A 23085-nucleotide genomic window follows, 5' to 3' on the forward strand; every position below is an offset into this window, starting at 1 on the left:
CCATTACCATTTTCGTGTCATTGGCCACGTTACCAATAGATTCAAAAATGAATTTTAAACCCTTCCATAGTCAATTCACATGTAATTACGCATACACTACAGCTGTCTGCCCATGAATGCTAATTCAACGAATAGTTTCTCAACTGACCGCCATCCATGAGAAGAGGCTGCTAAAATCAACTCCGAATTTTCAAGTCGGTATGGCAGTCAGATTCGGCCGCGAAAGTTTATAAAGTGAAAGCACAGACGAGGTATACGAGGTATACCTCCTCTGTGTTTGAAGAGAATGGATCTTTGCTGTATTAAAGTGCAAAGTGAGCACACTGGATTGTACAGACGATAAAGTAGTGTTCAATTGTGGTGCTTTGTATTGCGTGTTGCAATAAAGTAACATATTCTTATTTTTTGTCTTGTTGCTAGATCCAGTTCTAAACTTATTTTTTAACAAAATAGTTCTACCGTAATAAGGCAGTAGTGTCATCTACCGTTCAACATCCTCATAACTAATGGTAAAGAATACCTCCACTCTCGTTCTGTGATCTCGTTCAGATTGTACGCCGGTCCCGCATTTCTGCGAAATTATCCACTTTTCTTCGGTTGTCGATTACGGACGTCGGTAAAAGATAAAGGCGACTTCGAGGCTCAATGATATCGCCGTGTATGATAATAATATTTCGCCACAGGTTGATGTGACTTAAAAATTAGTTAAATTGTTGTTGTTTAAGGTGATATTTATGTATACAATTTGGTGGTTAGATCTTGGGTTTATTAATCATTCGGCAACTTTGATATTTTCTATTGCTTCTGTTTTGGTGATAATTAAATCCAGATTTAAGTTGATTTTCTGTAATAAATACCTATTAATTTGTTACTATGTATCTACATATACTATATGTGTCTTACTGACTATCCGAACTAAAACATAACCTATTTTCTGATCACGTTGACTTACATATGTAAAGTTACTTCTTTTCACGCTTTTTTCCACCGGATGGATTAGCTCGACTTGCCCGTCCACTGGTGGAAAGACATGCTGCGGCAAAACACGTGGCCTTAGCACCAGGAGTTCAGAAAAACGAGTAGTATACGTATAACTGGTAGCCTAATTGCGTCGCGTGCTCCTCTCCAATGTGACCTCTCGAGATTCAGATTCAAATATACTTTATTTCGGGCGTGTAGGAGGAATAATAAATGGAGTATACAAATAAATATTTAAGGAATAACATTTTATTAGGTCTACGCTATGCTTACAATAATTCCAGTAAAGTATTTAATAATAGTACTTCATTGTTTGAGAAGAAACTGTAAGTGCATGCAAAAATAGCAAAATACAGTAATTTCTGTTTATTTTTTTAACCGACTGTAAACAATATATACACGTTACCAACAGTTATTTAATGATGTATTTTACCTATACGTTGAAAGAATATATGAAAACATTACAACACAGCAACAAACGAATTTCGTTACAATTTTGCATTTATCAATTTTACATGTCTTGTCTAAATTTAAATTCAAAATGCAACAGAAACGTTGATCCGCTTATTTGTTATTAAGATCCGGGTCCTGCTGATGAAGTCGGCGATGCGACGTTAACTGCAATCATTAATTGAGTCGTAAATTATTTAAAGTAATTCAATTCAATTAAATATATTTCAAAAGTTATAGTGTTTTTAAAAATATCTCGAGTTTAGTCTGAAACAAGCGCAATTTTGGGCTATAATACTTTTTTATTTATAGCGTTTAAAGTCACATCTATCTATCGGTCGATAGATCCATTTTATAGCTCTAACGATAAACGTAAATAATATCGAGAATTTCTCTACCCATTGTCCAACGATGAACGATAACGTGTAAGGGTCGAATCTCGATGAATCTTTTCGACGCGATTGGGGGAAAAGTATCTCCCCTTGACCTTCAAACTTTCGCATGGGTACAGCGAACTCGTTTAAACGCATTGTGTCTAGTTCTTGGTTCTTGTCGCTAGTCGTTGCATCGTTCTCTTGAAACGCGTCATTCTGTAAATGTGGATCGAACCTCTTGCCATGGCCACCGAAACAGGAGTGCCCAAATGCCGAACAACCACCTACGGAGAACAAAATTATTAATTTCTTTTAATATTAGAACATATTCAGATACAATAAGTCTCAGCCAAAATCGTACACCATATACGAAAATATGTTTCATTCCAAAAAAGAAGTTTAGGAATGATTTGGAACAAAAATAAGGCAGACATATTATTGCAAATATATCAGTATTTATTGTGTAATAATGATAAAAGAAATGAATATTGCTTAACATAAAAAAAATTAAAATTATTATAATACGTTACAGAAAACATCTCACAGCTAAAATCGTACACATTAAGAATATTGTTTTATATTTAAATTAAATTAAAAATTAGTACTTTGTAGGATATCTTCGGCTACATTCTACGGCATGTAACTTTTTCAGCATTGATTTTACTAGGTTTTGTGTAAAATCTGATTTAATTTTTCTCCATTCTTCTTGCAATGCCTTTTTTAAATCATTTTTATTAGAAATCATGTGTTTTCTAATCCTTACTTCTAATTCATGCGAAATATTCTCAATTACGTTTAGGTCAGGTGATTGGGGAGGTGTATTCATAACTTTCGAGCAGTTATACATATAATTGCCACATTTTGACAATATGCTACGTATGTTTTGGGTCATTATCACTATCAAATTTAAAACAATTCAAAATTCCTAATTTCTCGGCACTACTTTTTAACTTCTTTTTTAAAATATTTAAATAATCAAATCTGTCCATGTTTCCTTTAATAAATTACAAATTTTCTGTTCCAGTAGCTGATATACACCCCCAAAGCATCACTGACCCACCTAAATGTTTAATAGTAGGATTCACATTTTTTATTTTAAATTCTTCATTAGGTTTACGCCATACAGTAACTTTGCCTTCTGAATGAAGAAGATTAAATTTGCTTTTGTCGGCAATAATAACTTCTTTCCAAAAACTAAAATCCTTATTTAGATACTGTCTCGCAAACTGTCCTTTTCTTATTTTTATCGCTGATAAATGGTTTATTTCTTGCGGCACGCCCATAAAAATCATTTTTTCTTAGTACTCTTCTTACAATTTTTGGATTAACAGATATTTGCAAATATTTTTCTACCTCGTTCGACAATTTAGGTGCACTCAGCTTTCGATCTTCTTTGATTTTTCTAATTATCCATCGCTCATCGTACGCATTAAATTTTTTGTTCGGTACTGTTCTTAATTTATTTGTAATTCTATTTTCTTCTCTATAGCGTTTAATAATGTATTGAACAGTGCTAATACTTCTACCAATAATTTTTGCAATTTCTCGATAGCTTTTCCCATTTTGAAAGTTCTTCGCGACAATTTCCCGCGCCTCTAGTGTCGTCTGCTTCATTTTTACTATTACATATTACGATTTATTTTCTTACTTCAATGCAATACCACGTTTACTAGCAAGCTAAAACAATGCGATTATCTTCTGTTTAACGTTCCTCCTTTCTTTTCGGGGATTCCTGGATGGGAATACCAGATAGGAGAATAGCGTATGACTTTAGCTGTGAGATGTTTTCTGCACCGTATTATAGTAACTTTATTTTTCTTATGTTAAGCAATATTCATTTCTTTTGTCATTATTACACAATAAATACATATATATTTACAATATATGTCTGCCTTATTTTTTTTCCAAATCATCCTCAAACTTCTTTTTTCGAATGAAACATATTTTCATATACAGTAAGTCGGAAAAACAACGGAACTTTTTAAATTTAATAAAAACTGTTAATGCCATCTATTGAAACAATATGTAACCTGAAAGCTGTATATTTCCTCTATAAAACAAAAGCATCATTATTGGAATCGACTAACGGATTGTTAAGTTATAACGGTTAAAGTGGCAGCACCTTTTGTCACTTCGTCGCAGAAACACAATGGAACATAGACCAAACATTAAAGTTTCAAACGCGGGAAAACTTTTACAGAAACATTTGAATTGATGAAAAAAGTTTATGGTGATGATTGTTTATCCCGCACACGTGTGTTCGAATGGTATAAACTATTCCAGAACGGTCGTGATACTTTGGAAGATGAGCCAAAGCCATGTCGGCCAAAAAAGAAAAATCGCGATGAGTGCGTGAAATGATTACCTACGATGCGATTTCAAGTGTGAGATGGATGGCAGAGGTATTAAATACGACTAAAGACATGATTCACGAAATTTTGACAAAGGACTTAAACAAACGGAAAGTCTGTGCTCGATTTGTTTCTCACGCATTAAATGAGGACCAACAGATTGCTCGCGTTGAACATTGCAAGGATCTTATTAAAACAGCCAGACGGAACTGCACTGTGCATTGTGACTGAAGACGAGACTTGGTGCTTCAAGTACGATCCACAAACAAAGCGCCAAAGTGCAACGTGGAAGTCCCCAGACACTCCGAAATCGAAAAAATTACGATTCCAGAAGTCACGAAAGAAGACAATGTTGATCTGATTTTATGATTCTAAAGGTATTATAGTTGGGGAATTCGTTCCTCAGGGTCAAAATGTCAATGGTGGATATTATCTGGGTGTTATGGAGCATTTGTGGAAAAAAATCGTTCGAGTGAGGCCCGAATATCGACCGCCAGGAAGTTGGTTTTTGTTGCACGATAATGCACCATCGCACAGGACTGTCGCTGTTCGTAAATTTTTGGTGAAAAAACAGGTCTGTGTGCTCCAACATCCTCCGTATTCGCCGGACTTATCTCGATGTGATTATTTCCTATTCCCAAAACTCAAACTGGCCATGAAAGGAACGTTTTATGACAGTGTTACACTAGTCCAAGGCGCGGTGACAAGAGTTATTGTGGCGATTCCACAAAATGATATAAAAAAATCTATGCTGGCACTAGTCGAACGTGTCCAGCGGTGTATTGATGCAGAAGGGATGTATTTTGAATAAAAAAAAATAATTTTGGCAAAATAACTACATAATTTTCTTTTTTTAATTTAAAAAGTTCAGTTATTTTTCTGACATACTGTGTATGTGGTGTACGATTTTGGCTGTGACTCACTGTATAATGTGTATCGAGTATTACCCAATATGGTTATCCATTATATAGGAAAATTTAATTACGAATATTTATTCACGATTTTAGACATCCTTGTTGAGACACTTAAAATAAGTTGCAAAGTAAACATACACATATGTGCCAATATCGTGGAAGAGGTTAAAATGTTTGACCACGCTTTATCAGTGTATTTATCTATATAATATTAATTATTATATTAATTAGCAGGGCGTGTACGAAAATTTTTAAGCGTTTAGTTTAGGTTTTCTTTTTTCAAATACGATACAATCTCAATAATTGAAGGAAAAAGGTTAATAGAAATTATTGAATGGAAGGATATAAATAATTTTGGTCAAGAAACGTGGCGATCAACGTATTACGCAAGCCATGCACCTAATTTTCGAACACTGAAAATATGAATGTAAAATACGAATGAAAAAGCGCCGTCATTTAAAGTAAAACCATGAATCAATTATGGAAAGGGGAAATATATCATTAACGCAAATACGATCGTTAAAAGTAGAGTGCAAATAAAAACGCGCGATACGGATCAGTCTGATATTTCGCAGTTAAATAATAAATCGAATGCCGGAAAATAGTACGAACAAAAACGCGAACGAATAAATTGGAACCTAACCTAAAAGACTCGACGGTGAACGCGATTCGTTGCACGTGACCAGCAGGAAAAATGGAAAAAAACGAAGGAATCGATGGAAGAGCCGAGCGCGAACTTATTCACTCAATTATTATCTTAAACGAAGCCAGGATTAATCGATCGTTGGTTTCAAGTTTCTTTCATTGGTCGCTCGGACGCGTCTGTTCGTGCGTTTTAAAAGCTTTAAAAGACCTCTAAAAGGACCCAATAGTAAGGAAACTTTTCGCGAAAAGTGATTTTTCCATGGTACAAAGGCTGTCGTCGACGTAAATACTGAAACTGCAAAAATGAATTCGCTTTTTGTTACTCTCGATCTTTTTTGGAACCGCGGAACGCGATTGAAGGAAATATCAAAAGGTAAGAGGTTAAGTCGATTTGAAACTTAATAATTCTCTTTTCACGTAAAAATCGACGAAGGAAAAAAATAAGAAAGTTGTTGAACGAGAAGTTGGAATGAAACTTTCATTAACCGTTTGCAAATTATGTTCCGAAAACGATTATTTTAAAAGCTGAAAAGGAGAGGGGAAACAAAAGTCATTGGCAATGCTGTTTTAAGTTTTACGCAAATAGCTGGCGCCGCGAACGATGTAATTTTCTGTTTTGCAAAGCTTTTGTAGTTCCACTTTCACTGTAAATCGATTTTTACTAAAATATTTGCATTTTCGATAAACGTTTTGTGGCACTTTATGTGTTTGCAATTACTCTACCAGCGAACTGTTCCAATAGCAATTGTTGCAGAGTGTAAATGGTTTTGTTATTTCTGATTGTAAATAGAATTGGCAGGTCCTATAATTCCATCGTTCGCAGCGTCGAAGTACAATGACACGATGCTGCGTCCCGTTTCGTCAGTTTGTTTTCATTCACTGTGGTAATTCTCATTTTTCGTGTCCAATTTTAATCAACGAATTTAAATTTTGCAAATCCAGGATCTGCTGGAGCTACTAACCTTTGAGAAATTGTTGACCGAGTAACTAAAATGCACGATATAAAGTTTTGACTAAACTCTTCGATATTTTCACGGGCTATTTTGTTGGAAATGTTTCCTCACGCAAATCTTTATCTATGCAATTTTTACTATCTGGTATTGTTTTTACAGCTTTCAAAATTGACGGTCTCGATACAGTTTTATATTTTGAACATATTTCTCTATTCGAGTTTTCAAGTTTTACCGCCTATATTTTTGAACATTTTATCTATTCTATGATTCTCAGTTTTCGTAACTTACAATATCGACGGTCGTTCACGTTTTTTATGTTTTCCCGCCATTGCCTTCGGTTTATATATTCTTGTATTTTGTTAGGTTAAAGATTACTCGAACCAAAATTCAAACGTTACGAATGAAATTAAAATTTAAAATTTAATTTCTTTTTGATTTTGCATAAGTGTTTTTATTTATATAGTATAAAGCAAAACAATATGTTGTTGCACATTTCCAAAAAATCGATATTATACGTTTCAATGAAGCGTTGCAACGGTTACGAGCAATGATAAATTCCGTCGTTAAATCACCCATCTATTTGACAAACAAGTGAAGTTTGCGAGAGAAATGATGCCGCTTTATAAGAATTTGCATTCCTCGAGAACGTTGGTTTATTGCTTCCGTATTGTGTTCGTAGCAAACGCGAAGTCGAATCTCCGTTATGAGATTCATAAATTGTTACTGAGAAACGTTAAATCCGCGTTCGATGGAAAACGGTTACATCGACCGTAAAAATTTTGCAGGGCAATATACCATACAATTGTTGAAATTGCAATTACTGTAAATGCCAGCAAAAATATAGTACATCGAAGAGTATCGGGACCTTTACACAAAAAATACATTATTTTTAATTGTTTAACTAGAACAAATGCAATTATTACATTGCTATAGAGAGCTAAAAAAAAGTTTAAAAATCTACCCTTTGATTTGCTGCAGTTGTTAAAAAATATTTTTAAATTATCTAAACCTTGAATTATGTATGGATCAAAATTGAAATTTTGTTCATCATCATTGGTGTCCAATTGATTTAATAGTAAAAAGTTTAGAGAATTTATTACTTTAATTGTTAGTTTACAGTTTAGAGCAGTCCCCAGTGTCGTATAACTAGACAGGGTGTTCGGCCACCCCTGGGAAAAATTTTAATAGGAAATTCTAGAGGCCAAAATAAGACGAAAATCAAGAATATCAATTTCTTGACTGAGGCTTTGTTAAAAAGTTATTAAAAAATTAAATTAAAAAATTTTAAATCATTCTGGAAAAATTACTTTTGGTTGCGGGGGTCAATTACAATCATTTTTGGTGAATAGACACACCCCCGAAATTCTACGGATTTTCGAGAAAAAGATTCAGTACGGGTAGAACGTTAAACGTTAATAAAATTTTAACGAAGCCTCCATCAACAAATTGGTATTCTTGATTTTCGTCTTATTTTGGCCTCTGGAATCTTCCATTAAAATTTTTCCTAGAGGTCGAACACCCTGTATATGCGTTTCCCTTTTGATATTTTTATATCTGTTGTTTTAATTTAATTTAAGTTTGCTCCATAGGAGGAAATTCGATGTTTCAATAGACGGTTGCACGGTCGTGGGTCTAATGGGGGTCGAAACTACGATTCGTAGTATGTATTTCCAAGACGCATATTCAATTCTCCAGGCGGTGCACGTCTGAAAGCCGCAAAATCAGACCACGGATCAAAACGGATAGAACGTCGTTCTTCAGAAGTAAAAGCAAAAGTAAAGGAACAGCAACTTGGCCGACCTCGTTGTAGATAGAAATGACGTTATTCCTGGGATCGAGTGATTTAATAAAAGCCGTTCGTCTCGGTACGAACCTACGAATGCTATTTGAATTTAAAGCACGACGTTACTATGAACTTTTTATCCAACTTCTTCTTCGATTACTCGAATTAGGAACAAAACGAGTTCAGATTCTTTTGCGATTTTCTAAGTATCAACCCTTTGATGGAATAGCAAGTCCCATGGAATTTTCATTAGATTAACGTCGAGGATTCTTTTACTGCAAAATAGCATCAGATGCTACAGGAAGAAACTTATCTTTACAAATTTTTAATTTAGCTTTTGTATTGATTTTTCGACGTGCATCGTTTGATTTTTAAATTGCAATATTTCCTTTATTTCTTTAGAAATATTTTGTCAGATTTACAAGAAAAATCCATTAATCCATTGTTATGTTTCTCTATGCAAAAAGGCTGAAGAAATTCTATGCACAATGCAATCAACAACTTATAATTAGATGATTACGTAATAATGGCGTCTATATGCAATTCAGAGTACTTTGTATGCGACTGCAAAATACGATCCATTCAACGTGCAACAATGAATATAAAATTGGATCCAGTCTATTACATAAACTGTAAATACAGCTACATAAATTATTAATTTCTTAAATACTGTTAACGTATTCGTTGGCTATAATTTTAACACCGTGTAAACGCAACTGATTTTCAAATTTGAACCAAGAAAGATTGGTTGTTAGTAATATGCAAGCAGAGTTTAATTCCGATAACAACACATTTTACTATAGGAGATATCAAACTTTTAATGAACTTGACGTAACAATATATTAATTTGGAAATTCAGAATTACGAATGCAGCAAAGTTGATTACGTGCACAATTAATGGTTCACAAATGCATTATATCATAACAACGTTAACAAACAACTTTTCAACTCCATTTACTGTAAACGCATCGATTCATCCAATTTCAGATAATACATTCAAAGTAAACTGATAATAGGAAAGATATGTTAAGATTGTTTTTTTTTTTAATTGTTTGACATTCAATTTAATGGAACATCGAGAACAACGCATAATTAATTTCACGTGCTTTCATCTCAAAGAAAATTTTTTAACACGCGTCGTTTTATTTCAACGAAAGTCTGCTGAACTTTATACAGTTTCTACGAACTGAAATGACGATAAACTAATTATGAAGCACGTCACCGTTGTGTAGATATATTAAAACATTTTAATTCTTTCTCTTCTCATCGGAATCTTCATAGTATAAAATATTAACGAAAGTTGACATTCAAAAGATCAAGTTAACGCTACAAATACAATTTTGAATGACAAGTTTTCAAATACAAAAAATTGATTATAAAATGCATTGCAGATTTTTTAATGTACATGTTATGTTCAGTATTTAATGTGACTTAAATTTGAGGCGAAGTTATTTAAAGAATACTTAATTCCTTGAGACCAATTAAATCTTTTTGTAATAAAAGTTTGTATGGTCTTGGAAATAATATGCGATTAATTAAATTCGTTAAGGTGAAAGAATTGAAGAAAATTTCAATCGATTATACCAACCTGCATTTTATTATTTTTCATTATATTCAGAATATTCATTAAATTTTCATTGCATTTTCATTGCTCGATACAAAGAAACATTATATTTAAACAATATATCATAATATTGTAACGTATGTTGCATCGTAATTTGAAAGATTCCACAAAGCTTTCAAACCTATAGAATTAATTTAATATTACATTCTGTATTTACATTTGAATTTAAATGAAAAATCTATAATTTCTGACAGTAATCTATGTGCATATTTATAAAATCGTATACCTTAAACTTAAGCAAATTCTGTTGCTTCCTCCAAAATACTAAGATATAAATTATGCTTCGTTAATTATCTGTAAATTGTTATAAGAGACAAAGACGATCCTAAATTAAAGAAAAGGGAAATTATCTAGGACCTTGTGTGAAGAGTTATGCAACTGTGTCGTTCAAAAAACGGGACGCGGTGTTTATTAATCCGTCGATCGAACGAATCCACTCTGTAATGAATGCAATAACAGTGCGTTACAAAATAACGACCATAACGAACTCGGAGGATAGAAAGTATCCATCGGTCAATGGATGCTGTCTAATGACCATTTTCATTTATTACGTAACGAGAGTGCTCTCCGTTGTTTTCCGTTTTTTGACTGCCCTCTTGCAACTTTCCAAGAGTAATTTCCACCCTATTGCTGAACTTTCAGACTAACTCAGAGTGCTTAGGTTCCTCTAATAGTTTCTTCGATTGTACAGAGTTTCATAACTCCTACTGGATGCAACGAAATCGATAATTCTGTACTATGTATAAAATTATAATAAAAAAAATTGTTCGAGTAAATTTTATTCAGTTTGAAAGATCAAAAAGATTAGTCCTTCTGGACTATTGAAATTTTTCAAAAAAATATAGTTCCCACTGAGTTGCAAAGGAGGATGTTAAAAAAGTGCCAAATTTGTACCCTGCCAGGCACCTAAAATAATTATAAGGCATCATTCTACAGATTCTGCACTTCGAATTGTGCACAATTGTTTATAGCAAATGTGATGGGAAAGTCGTGAAAAATGTGGTTGAAATTGACGATGCTACGAAAGACGAATCATAACTTTCCAACTTCAAATAATTATAACTTCGAAGTGAATGCATGAAACGTAACAATTCCGATGCTATTTTGTAAAGAAAAGTCAATATTTATATAATATGCAAGGAAATGTTGCCCAGATTGTTGGTTAGTAACAATAAAACGCAAGAGATTAAGATGATGTATTAGGATGCAAATATTCCTCAAAATATGTTTAATGGTATACTGTAACTCAATTCTAAAACGGGATGGAATGCATTCAATATGAAGAACTATTTTATATTTCATCCCCTTCTTCTTCAGATGATATTTCTTCGATTAAGTATCTGTTGAGGAAGTTGGCAGGTGAATGTATGGATGTTTAATGTCACGTAAATCCGAAGTACCATAATACTGTTTCAATATGTGAACAACACCCCACTACACTTTGGCCTATTTTACATTCACAAATATGTCCAACAATTGCAGCAAGTCCAACCTTACTTTTAACGAACTCTGTAAACTGCAACCAAAGATGCCCCTTTTTCTTGACAAATGACTTCTGTCAATGTTCAGAAACACTTTTGAACTCTGGATACTGCTTCACAAAACAAATCTACTTCTGAAAAAGTGCTGTTAGCCGTGCTATTGACATTTCTGTTTCGATAGCATCCCACACAATACCAGTTGTCATTGCACTTTCGGTATTTGTTTCGAGCTAACTTTGCAAGTGACTTGCTACAAATAATACAGTTTCACTCCATTTTACACTATAACATACGCTACAAAAATCGTAATACAAAATGTCTTCAAAATAAAATAAAATCTCAAATCTAAAATATCTAGGAATCGCTTGGTTTGCACTAGATAGCATCTCATATAAGACTGTGGTCCAATTCCAGACGAAAGAAAAAGTATCGTGGAAAGCCATAATGGTGTTACTTTTCCAAATAAACACCTCTACAAGAATGTAACGTACCAGCAGAACCATCTGAAGTATAAACACTTCAGATCGCACGATAGCAACCATATCGTATACGTTGTGAACGTCATCGTTAATATTAAATTCATTAAAAAATTATTATCCAAAGAAGAACGGGATGAAATATAATAACAGTTTTTCATATTGAATGCATTGAATTCCATTCTAGGAAAGAGTTACAGTATACACTTAAACATATTTTGAGGAATATTTGCATCCTAATACATCATCTTAATCTCTTGTGTTTTATTGTTACTAACCAACAATCTGGGCAACATTTCCTTGTATATTATATAAATATTGACTTCTCTTTACAAAATAGTATCGGAATTGTTACGTTTCATGTATTCACTTCGAAGTTATAGTCGTTTGAAGTCAGAAAGTTATGATTCGTCTTTCGTAGCATCGTCAACTTCAACCACATTTTTCACGGCTTTCCCATCATATTTGCTATAAACAATTGTGCATAGTTCGAAGTGCAGAATCTGTAGAATGATGCCTTATAATTATTTTAGGTGCCTGGCAGGGTACAAATTTGGCACTTTTTTAACATCTTCCTTTCGACTGGACATTTTAACCAGTGTTCATCGTAATTATGAACATTATCAGTCTCTATCTAAGCGTTTTATAGTTGAGATAACGTTTATCAGTATGGCAATTTATTCCAACATCAAGTGGACAGATAACCCATACACGTATGGACCAGCTAATGCATTTTCACAGAAACATTATCTTGCCAAAAATACAGAAACAGAGGCCACTGACGTGTCGACAATGGTTATTCGACAAAGTATAGTTCGTTCCTTATCTGATAGAAAGGCGTGATTGTTATGTTGAGAAAGCCCAACAGAGAAATAACCTTAAGTGATAAAGGTGAAATATTAGATCATAAGCCGATGGGTGGAATGCTTTATAACGCCATGAACTTCATTACATACGTATTACTATGCTTTAACAAGGTGAAAACGACGTTGTAAGATATTACAATCCGCCTGTAAGCTCATTATTCCGAAATAATATGCTTACCTTCTTGTACACAGTGAAAATAGAGAATCCAACCTCGATAACCAAACTACATATATATTAAATTAATAAAACCTTTGACCTTTCTATCAATTATTTATTCTCACATTTACGATTAAAAATAATTTACAAAATTTTGTATAACATCAACGGTAGATCAGAATAATTTGGTCGGATCGAGAAGTTTTATGTAAATGGTTTCAAAAAATAGAAGAAAGATAAACTAATATTTTATTGAACAAAAAATTATTTAAATTGATTAAAGAAAAATTACAGCAAAATGTAAATTTCCATATTGAATGTTCGATTAAAACAAATTAGACCTGCAGAAAAATTGTTCACCTGTTTAATTTGTTTCTTAACTATTGTTCGAAAGTTTTAGTACTGTTTAAATTTATCAATAATTGTGTTAGAAGACTCCTTAATGAAAAAATGAATTGAACGTCACCTTTGAAACTCGCCTAATCAGTCTAACGATAGGGATAATATTATTTACTCGACCAAAGACGAAGTGTGTCAATGTCAGCTTGAAACGCGCCTAATTGGACCAGTGGTCTAGTGATAGTTTCTCGAGAATTGCGGACAATAATGATTGTTAACGAAGTAGCCGATTGTTTAGAGGATAACAAGCTGCCAGGAGTACTCGTAGAGACATTTAATCCCTCGGTTAAGGGTCAAAGGTGACCGTCTTGAAAGGAAACAACATTTTCCTTCGGTTGGTTTCGAAATTCTGCACATTGTATTTAGGATCGTGTTCTCTAATGGGATCGGAGTGTGGGCTTAGAACAGGATTTTAAAACGAGACAAAATATGAAAGTAACTAGAAGAGAACGTTACTTTAAAATATTATAAACAAAATAAAATGCAAGCCGTATTTTTCTGAGAAAAACACGAAAAAAGAAATACCCAATCACATAACTAACTTAATTAAGAAACTTTGTCTCGAGTAACTTGGAATAAAGGTGAACTATTTTTTCGACGTATCCTCGCGAGATTATTAAAACACTGGAGCAAGCTTTTAAATTAGATGATTATCTAATTATCTTAAAATCCGTGTTATAATTAAGTCGTTAAAATGTACTAGCTTACTGTACGCGTAAGTCATTATCGTTACAACGTGAAGCTGTTTTAGTGGAACCATTCGAAACTTTCTGGTAAGGAAATAACGTTTTACATCTTAAACATTATAATTTTTATTAATAGAAGATATCCAGGAATTATCTAATTTGGAAAACTTTCGAATAAAAGATGATTACTATAAATAACAAAGGTTGTTACTATAAATAACAAAGTATTTTTGACAAATGTCGATTGAAATGTCTAATTAGAAATCTGAGTGAAAACAAATCATTAATTGGTGTTCACAGTATCATCGATTGTCGTTTATGGAAACAATTTTGCAGACTAGATTATTTCGATTCAATAAATGCTACTCCGTTCAGCCATAAAAATGAAAGCCTTAATTGCTACATACGATGCTTTCGATAAATGATTTACTGTAAACGTTATTATAATTTCGTTAAATATTATCAGTAATCTTTTGTGCTATTCTTCTGTGCTTTTTAATACCAAAATTATTTTTTTCTAAATGGTAATAGATTTGCTTAAAATTTTCCAAAAACTGTAACATGCAATTAATAATCGCTACTAAGTCACTAATGACATATTTGACTTGTCGATCGGTAATTTAATTAAAAAAATAGTGAGAAACGCGTGTGGACATTCAAACGTACTATTTGATAGCACAGAAAGGAAGGAAATTGCGATCGAAGATGGTCTTACTGCTTTTCTTATTTAAACCAATTCATACTTTATCAGGTATCGATTCCTGTCTATATTTTGAAACGCACGAGTGCGGTGAAGGGCTAGACATATTATAAGTCGATATAGCATCGGCCATGATGGTGTTACAGGCCAGATATAAAGTGCTTTTGAACCCACGATAAGTAAAACCGGTTCCTATTATATTTTCCATACATCAAATTATCACGAGTAATAAGATTTAGAATGGAACTATAGCTAGTAAGATAACTAAAAGAAATTGGGAAACTTTTTGAAGGAAAGCAATTTTTATAGAATTTTTATCTCGCTGGTTCTTAGAGTTCACAGAGTAACTAATCTAGAAAGGAATATATATATAAAGGTTTAAAAATCAGTTCTTTTTGGAGATGTTACAATTTTTTGGAAAAAATGTTGCTCTAATGATTGATAAAATTTTATTCTTATTATTATTTCATTCAACGTAATTTTGCTTTCTTAGAATTTTCGGATCAAGCAAGATCTTTGAACGGAAGTTCTAAAAGACGATTCATCTTACATGACAGTCTTAACACCATAATGATTAATCTTGAGTCTGGAACCTAAACTATATCTGTATTATAGATTTTTGTACTAAGTTTGCGGAGAAATGTTATTGCTTTCATAAGTAGAACGTCTGCTAGACATACTTCTCCATCGCGTATATTAATATTTTCCAAAATGGCGAATCATATCTCTCATAGGAAACTATTTGTAAATTACAAGAAACTTTTAAAAGGAGCTAGAGGTTCAGAATTTCTTACGTATCTTTTGTAAGAGAAGCCAAAGTTCATTTTAAGGTTCACATTTAAAATAATGCTAGTAATATCTTTTGTTGAAACAACTTTACATTAAAACCTCATTTGCAACCATGCTGACTCTGGTTCAGCGCTGCTTTTTACCTAACGTTTTTAACGGTCGTTGAGAAAACACGACGGGGCAAAGAGCTTGACATTAAACTTCATGTAAAATTGAAAGAAACATTCGAGAAGGCATTTAAATTGTTGCGAGATGCTTACAAGAAAAATGTGGCCCTTGATGCGTACCAACGCGACGTTATGAAACGAAAAAATTGCCATAGCTGGTCTCTGTTTCATGAGAGCGCTTCTTCTCTCAAAGGTATCGGTACACTTTGACCTCAAAAAGTGGCGTAGCGTTTGGCCATCCACTGTATTCGCACGATTTGCTTCCCTGCGACTGTTTTCTCTGCCACGAATCGAAAGGAAAGCTGAAAGGAAAGCAGCTCGATACGTTTTCGAGAATTCAAACAGTTTCGATATCTGCTATTTCCACCATCTTGAAAGAGGAGTGAGACAATTCCAAAGCTTACATGTGTTTTCTCGGAAAGAAAAGGTAGATATTTTATGAAAAATTCTAATTCAAGTTTGGAAACAAATTATAATGAACTTTCACTTATTGTTATTACGGCAGAGAATATAAAATAGTTGGAACATATTTTTCTACTCTCTTTATTCTATACTATTATATTTACATACCACTTGAGATTGATGAACATGATTCACATAACTTGATTAATATTCCACTTCAAACTATCGATCGTCCTTGTCGAAATACGATTAACATCGTTGAAAAATTGAATTCATCGCTATTATAATTGCTGTGTCACAGGAAATGCAATATTAATCAATTTCATTAACAGTTAATTCGTTCGTTCTTTAGTCTTCTACAATAGATTCTGTTTGCAACATTTTTTGCAATTACAAATTATAATCCAGTCAGTTGTATGTATAGTTGTATGTATAATTTAATATTTAATATTCAAATCCTGTGCACCAAATATTGTCTCTTAATATAATTGACGAAGAAACATTGAGGTTGTTCTGCTTCTATTATTAAAAAGAAATGAAGATTTAATTATGTCGTGAAAGTATAAATAAAAGTCGAAGAAACGTATCTTGTTCTCGCGAATTAAAGTATTTCGCGTATTAATGGAAAATCGATCGCGCGATTCTATACTTCTTGACCAACGAACAATTCACTGTATACTCATAGAATCTATCTGACAATTAGATGTAACAATAATGGGTTAAGACTTTTCAATGCTCGCTTACATTTCTTCGGTCATTTTTCTTTTCTTAACGCCTGGAGAGCAATTACGGATAACTCGTATTACACGGAACTGTCTGTTGAACTAAACTTCAATTTCCCTCAAAATAATATTTCGTTAAAACGTTAGCAACGAGCACATTCTTTGTTTCTTAATTTTTTGCTATACTTTCGAGTAACACTTAAGACGATACAATTAAAAATCTTCTCCAGAACGAAACCAAATGTTTTTAATATATTTTTCTATAAGCTTTCGTTGCTCGAATAAAACTGAAAGATTATTTTAATATCATTAAAAGTTGTTATGATCCGTACTTCGTATAAACGAAGAATCGAGTTAGTCAAAGGTAATCCGTGATTAATTAATGACATCAAATGTTAACGATTCGAATCACGTACAAACATCGAGACATACTTTCTCGTTACATGATTGTCTGAAACAACCTTATTCACGTAAAATTTTACGTAAGTACGATCTGTTAGGCTGAGACTTCGTTTGTTTTAATCAGATTTTAAATACAAATAACAGTTTTACATCTTTACGTACTGTTGGCGTTATTTTCCATTCTTTTTTCAATTATCTCTCTTTGTATATTATGTTTCACACAAAATCGATACACGAATTATCATTATAATTCGTATTGTAAACTTGTGTAACAATTCGAATAAAGGTGTTTCGTTAAATAATACCGTGGTATTTTGATGACCAATCTTGCAACAATTGGTCAACAGAAATGTTAGTTCACGCTGTTGTAATTTCCTCGTAACTGCCCTTTTAAAATACAAAATATTCACGCTTGTTTTGTCAATTAATTGGTTTTCGTGGAGGCGTGAACCGTGGAGGGATAAAGTGGATCAAATTTTGTTTTTATTCTGTCGAAAGTGTTGTTTCTTTAATATAAATAGATAGATTATAGAGTAAAAAATTTCGATTCAATATTTCAATATACCCTTATTAAAATATTTACAGAAGTTTGTATAGTAGTTTTGAAAGGTTGAGTGCCAATTTTATACTTGAAAATTGCACAGTTTTAAAAAGGAAAGTTACAAAAACATAAAACTCGAAGACTCGCCTGTGCTTTTCTTGTCGATGGAAAAAATAACGCGGAATATTACTGTAAATTTTAGCTGCAACTTTTCGCTCCACGTATACGACAAGATGGGTGAAGTTTGAGTATTTATTTTAAGTGGTTTTAAAGTAAAATTGATTGCCAATACAGTTATTATTCCTTCGGATATAAACTCATAATTGTATTAATAAAATTTAGGTCGAATATATTGTCATTTTTATATATTATTTATTATGTACTAAATTAAATATTTTCTTTTAATTTTCTGACATTTGAATGCTTCGCCAGTCAGTTTCAAATTTGTAAATTTATTTATTACTAAAATGCAATATGTGAAATTATTATAGTTACTCATATAACGTGACACTGTACACCTCAACTTGTAATATTGTGACTATTTTCAATGTGTAAAATCCAAAAGAATTTCATTTTCAAAGTGTCATATTCAATTTAAAAATATATTAGTTTGGTTCGATGTCACCGAGTATTGATAGCAACAGAGTAAGTGTTCTGGAAAAATATTAGAAACATGAAAGTTTATGAGAACATTGGCATTTTTGAGACAGAAAGAAAACCAGGAAAGTCCATTTCAAATCGAAAATGTATTTTGAAATTAGTGAAACGACGCGTGGAAAAGTTACGAGAGAGGGTGGTTTGTTGTCAGAACCAATCTGATGATCCATCTTCTCTTACGCTTGTATAGCTTGGGTGAAAATGGTCGGATCTTTGTTCACAACTCGTATCACTTGCCCATCCAATAAACGAAGATACATCTGTTGATGTAACACATGATAAAGTAATTGGAAATTAATAAAAATCATTCTACGATTATAATCTATAAGAGAGGTTGTTTAGTTATATTCCTCAGTAATAATAATATGTATCATAATGAATTTTGCTAATACTAGATATAATAGAAATTATATCGTATTAAAACAAAATATAAAGACTCTTTCCAAACAATATTTATTATACATACAATAAAAGTTATGATTTGATTTTATTTATTCAGAAATTAAATTCATGTTAAAATCAGGCATATAATAAATACAAAAGAAAGGATCTTATGGATCAAATACTATAAAAGAGTTATGCTACTATCCGGTACAGTATAAATAAATATACAATACCGTAGAGTTTGATATTTGGACATCGTTCTAGTAAACCATTAAAGTTCACAACGTGAGATGAAATGTTTATTTCACGAAAAATAAAGCCCGTACCTTTGAAAACTGTCTCTAATGTTGTACACGAATTAATAAACATTGATTGGGAATTGTGGTAACTGCGACAATAGTCAATAAATTTAAGAAACACGGGCATTTGACCATACATTCATAAAGCGAATAGAGAGAAAAGAATGTACAACAATAGGAGAGAAGAAGAAAAATGTATTTTAAATGTTAAAAAGTAGTCAAAATTTCCTGAGACGATAACCGAACAGCTATTAAGGTTAATTTCTTTTGTTTATTATTTTATTAAAAATAATATTTGTTTATTATTTTTAATAATAAACAATCGTCATTAATAACCACCTAAGTGGAAAACATTATATGAAAAATAAAAACTACAAAAGTCATTATATTCTGATCTGATAACAAGGACAAGTGGTCTGGGTAATTAATTACAGCTATTACAATAACTAGGTAGACTATACAAAATATTTGTAATGATATGACATGCATTTTATAGCTCATAAAAGATTTTAATATTACCACTAAATTGAATTATATTTTCATGATATACTGTCGACATTTCAATGTTTTGTGCACAGTCCTTTGTCTAATTATGTAGTTTAATTTAATCAGGTTACACGATTGCCAGTTCATGTTTCGTTTCATGAACCGGGCCAGAAAGTAAAATTTTATTTACGGTGAATTTACATACGTATATATTTTAAAGCAAACTTTTATATATTTTCCTTTATACTTTTAGCCATTATTTTTGCAAACAATTTTTTTTTTTGCCGCAAGGTCTTCAATTTTGTTTTTTATTAATTTACGAAAATTTACACGAACAAGCCTACAGCGTTTTCAAAGTCAATAAAGGTAAAATGCATATCGAAGCGATGAGCAAAATCAACGTAACGAAGAAAAAGGAGGGAATCGAGTAAAGAGAATATTCAACTATCCTTGAAGCACAGTGGATATAACGTTTTTGCACGAAGATAGAGTGGAAAATTTGCAAATAATAGATGGCTCAGTGGATGAAAGCGCGTACCTAAATATTTTAAATGGAAACATAAGTAAAGTACCGAGGGTATTATGGTCAGTTAGGTCAGTACAAGGGTATTATTGAGATAGTAATCCTAAACACAAATCTCATTTAGTTCGAAAATTATTATTATATGATGGTGGTTCGATACACAGGAAACGTGTATTTAATAGAGCATTTAGTAATCCCCGGATAACTGATCGAATATTATTCTGAATGAGCGAACAGAAGTCCATTATTGATAATCGGGCTCACTTGGAATAGTTTATAATTAAAAATTGCGACAATGGACTTCAATTTTATTTACAAGGACTAGAGAATTTTCCTTGTTGGATCCAATCGATCGAAACGTATCGAAATGTGAAACAGTTTCGCTAGACGACGAAGGACGATTCCTATGCTACTTAAATTTGGATTAACGCGTAACACCCGGTGGATAATTTTTGTTTGCCCCGGCGATAGAATCAATTTAAGTTCGTGGAACACCGAGAATTATTCGTTCGATTGTTCTTATGTACTCTTGCACGTCCGTGCCGCGCATTTACGCTCTTCGAAATGAAGTTCCTCTTAAACTTCAGCTTCCGGCTCTACAAAGGGCGAGTGTCAAAGATTCTCGGTTCATAACAGCGACACGTATCTGGTTTTCATACTTCTCTCGTTTATGTCTTCGTCGCGGAGGAAAGACATATTTGTCACAATTTCTCTATCGGCGATTCACTAAACGTACGCTGTTTCCTCAAAGACTATGAAACGACGTATTGTTCCCTCGAAATCATTGTTAAGCTTTCACAAAGACAAATCGACAAAAAGATAATTATGATACGTGTAATATATGAGCCGGTTATTACCGAAAACTTAAGTCACGAAACCAAAAAAATCCCAAATTTTTATTTTTATTTTTTATTTATGTATGTGATAATAATGCTCGATATAAGAAATAACATTGCCACGTTTTCAATATATTTTTCAGCATATTTGTTTATAAATGTTTAATACTGAAAATTTTATAATGGATTTCTCATGGTTTAATTTGTATGCTTTTTTTTGTAAAAGGGTAGATGTGTTATTTGTTCGTTATATCTTCAAATGAAATAAAATAATAAATCTCTTTGTATTTTGTAACGGAAAAATAAAAATAAAAATTCATGTCGGTATTTTATATATTAATAAATAAAACCTACAAAAACTTGAGATACTTAACTCCAGTAACATGACATTAATTAATAAAATCGAACGATGGAGTAATGTACGTCGCAATAATTTTCGACAACTTTAGTACTTGTAATTAAAGAGAAACAATATTTCCATGAATGTAATAATTATTAACGAAATTTAAAAATGCAGAAAGCAAGGACTGTTGATGCTTCGAACTTTTAATAATTCTCTAACCCCTTTGTGCCCACCTTGATATTGTTGTTTTTTGTAATGCTCATTATTTGGTTGCAAATATAATGAGATTGTAATAAAATAATATACAATACAGATTATTTATACGTCTGTTGCGTCATTATGTCGAAAATCCCGCTGAACATAATACTGTAAATAATGTATTAATTTTAACCAATAATCCATGAAAGAAAAACACACGGTTGATAATACAACAACAATATAAATTATCTGAAACTGACTGCCGTGCATAGAAAGGTTGAACGTAAACAAATTAAAACGCGTACAACGAATAAAATTCAATACTCGTAAACTTTCAAATAATATTAAATCAAATATCAAAGACTTCCTTTAACATAAAAAACTGCCGGTTAATAAATCGTTTCCACGTTCAACTCTTGAATATTTATCTAGATAAAATTTAAAAAAATATTCCTCTGTATTTAATTTTCTTTAAAATTTATAATTTGGCATTTTCCATATCTGAGAATAATCGTATCATATTTGAATCATCGTAAAGTCTATTTGTAAAATAATAAACTATTTTATAGAAAAGATTTTTCGTCGGTCTGTATTTAAAAATTTGCGAAATTCGTTTATTGATTCAATTTGAAGAACAGCGAAAGTTTAAATAGCCGGACACCGGTGACCATCAGCGGCAGTAAAAGTTTCAAAGAAACAGAGAATGAAAAGTTGGGGATAAAGAGGAGTATTGACGATTAATTATAAAAAATAATTACTCACGTTTAGCGTAGGCGGTGCTACTAGCGAAGAGCAGGACCATCAACGCGCAGACGGAAATGCAGACCGTCAGTGGGATACCGGAAGTTAGGTTGCTCCTCATCCTGTTGCTCGTACGGAGACTGATTCCTTTCAACCTGATGGCTCGAGGGACGAGAGCTAGATGAACCGGAGGGCCGATGCTTCCTCGGCGAGCAGGTGGTTTTGAATGAACAAGGGGGACGTTGCGCGTTCCTTCTTTTACGGGTGCGGTGGCCAGAGTGGGGTAACCGAACGTCGCCGTGGAGCATGCTGAGTACGCAGATACTGCGGGTGGTGTTCCGTACACGCACGGGATCATATACAGGGTGCCAGCAAATTGGACACAACACCTGACAAAAGTCATTCGAACGAAGGATAAACTTGAACGAGCTATAAGATTGGACGCCAGTGCAATTACAGTATGTATCGCGAGAACACGACTCGATATCTAAGAAAGTAACAAGTATATTTGAAAAAATCACAAATAGGTTTAAAATATACATATAATAGTACCATGCAATTACCCGATATTGGGTGGAATCTTTATTCTGGTGATCAATTTAAAGTTTACTCCGGTGTACTTTGAACCTATTTTTGAATTTTGCAAAAAGAAGTGTGGTGGTAGCCCTAAATTGTAGCTTGGACCAAATTGTACCGAATGATCCATCTTCTCTGTTTTATTTTATTCAGTTCCATTGTTACGGGAACTGCCAGATATC

General features: G+C 32.7%; 1 protein-coding gene across 1 annotated transcript; it reads right to left on the reverse strand.

The window, feature by feature from the left end:
* Positions 1-1429: 1429 nt before the first annotated feature.
* On the reverse strand, positions 1430-22533 carry LOC122402139. Its single transcript, XM_043404706.1, has 3 exons — positions 22349-22533; positions 1827-2086; positions 1430-1596 (listed from the first exon to the last, which is right to left on the reverse strand). The coding sequence occupies exons 1-3, from the start codon at positions 22446-22448 to the stop codon at positions 1543-1545; spliced, it is 414 nt and encodes a 137-aa protein (XP_043260641.1). The 5' UTR covers positions 22449-22533; the 3' UTR covers positions 1430-1542.
* Positions 22534-23085: the final 552 nt, after the last annotated feature.

This window comes from Colletes gigas, unplaced genomic scaffold (genome assembly GCF_013123115.1).
Source record: "Colletes gigas isolate AHSC1104 unplaced genomic scaffold, ASM1312311v1 Colletes_gigas_Sc00033, whole genome shotgun sequence".
In the NCBI taxonomy this organism is placed as follows: Eukaryota; Metazoa; Arthropoda; class Insecta; order Hymenoptera; family Colletidae; genus Colletes; species Colletes gigas.

Excerpts from the sequence above, each read along its gene's own strand:
- LOC122402139 (XM_043404706.1), bottom strand. The coding sequence starts at position 22,448 with ATGAGGAGCAACCTAACTTCCGGTATCCCACTGACGGTCTGCATTTCC. Across the intron at positions 2,087-22,348 it reads TAGCACCGCCTACGCTAAAC|GTGGTTGTTCGGCATTTGGG; the intron begins GTGAGTAATTAT and ends TGTTCTCCGTAG. Across the intron at positions 1,597-1,826 it reads CGTTCATCGTTGGACAATGG|TTAACGTCGCATCGCCGACT; the intron begins GTAGAGAAATTC and ends TAATGATTGCAG.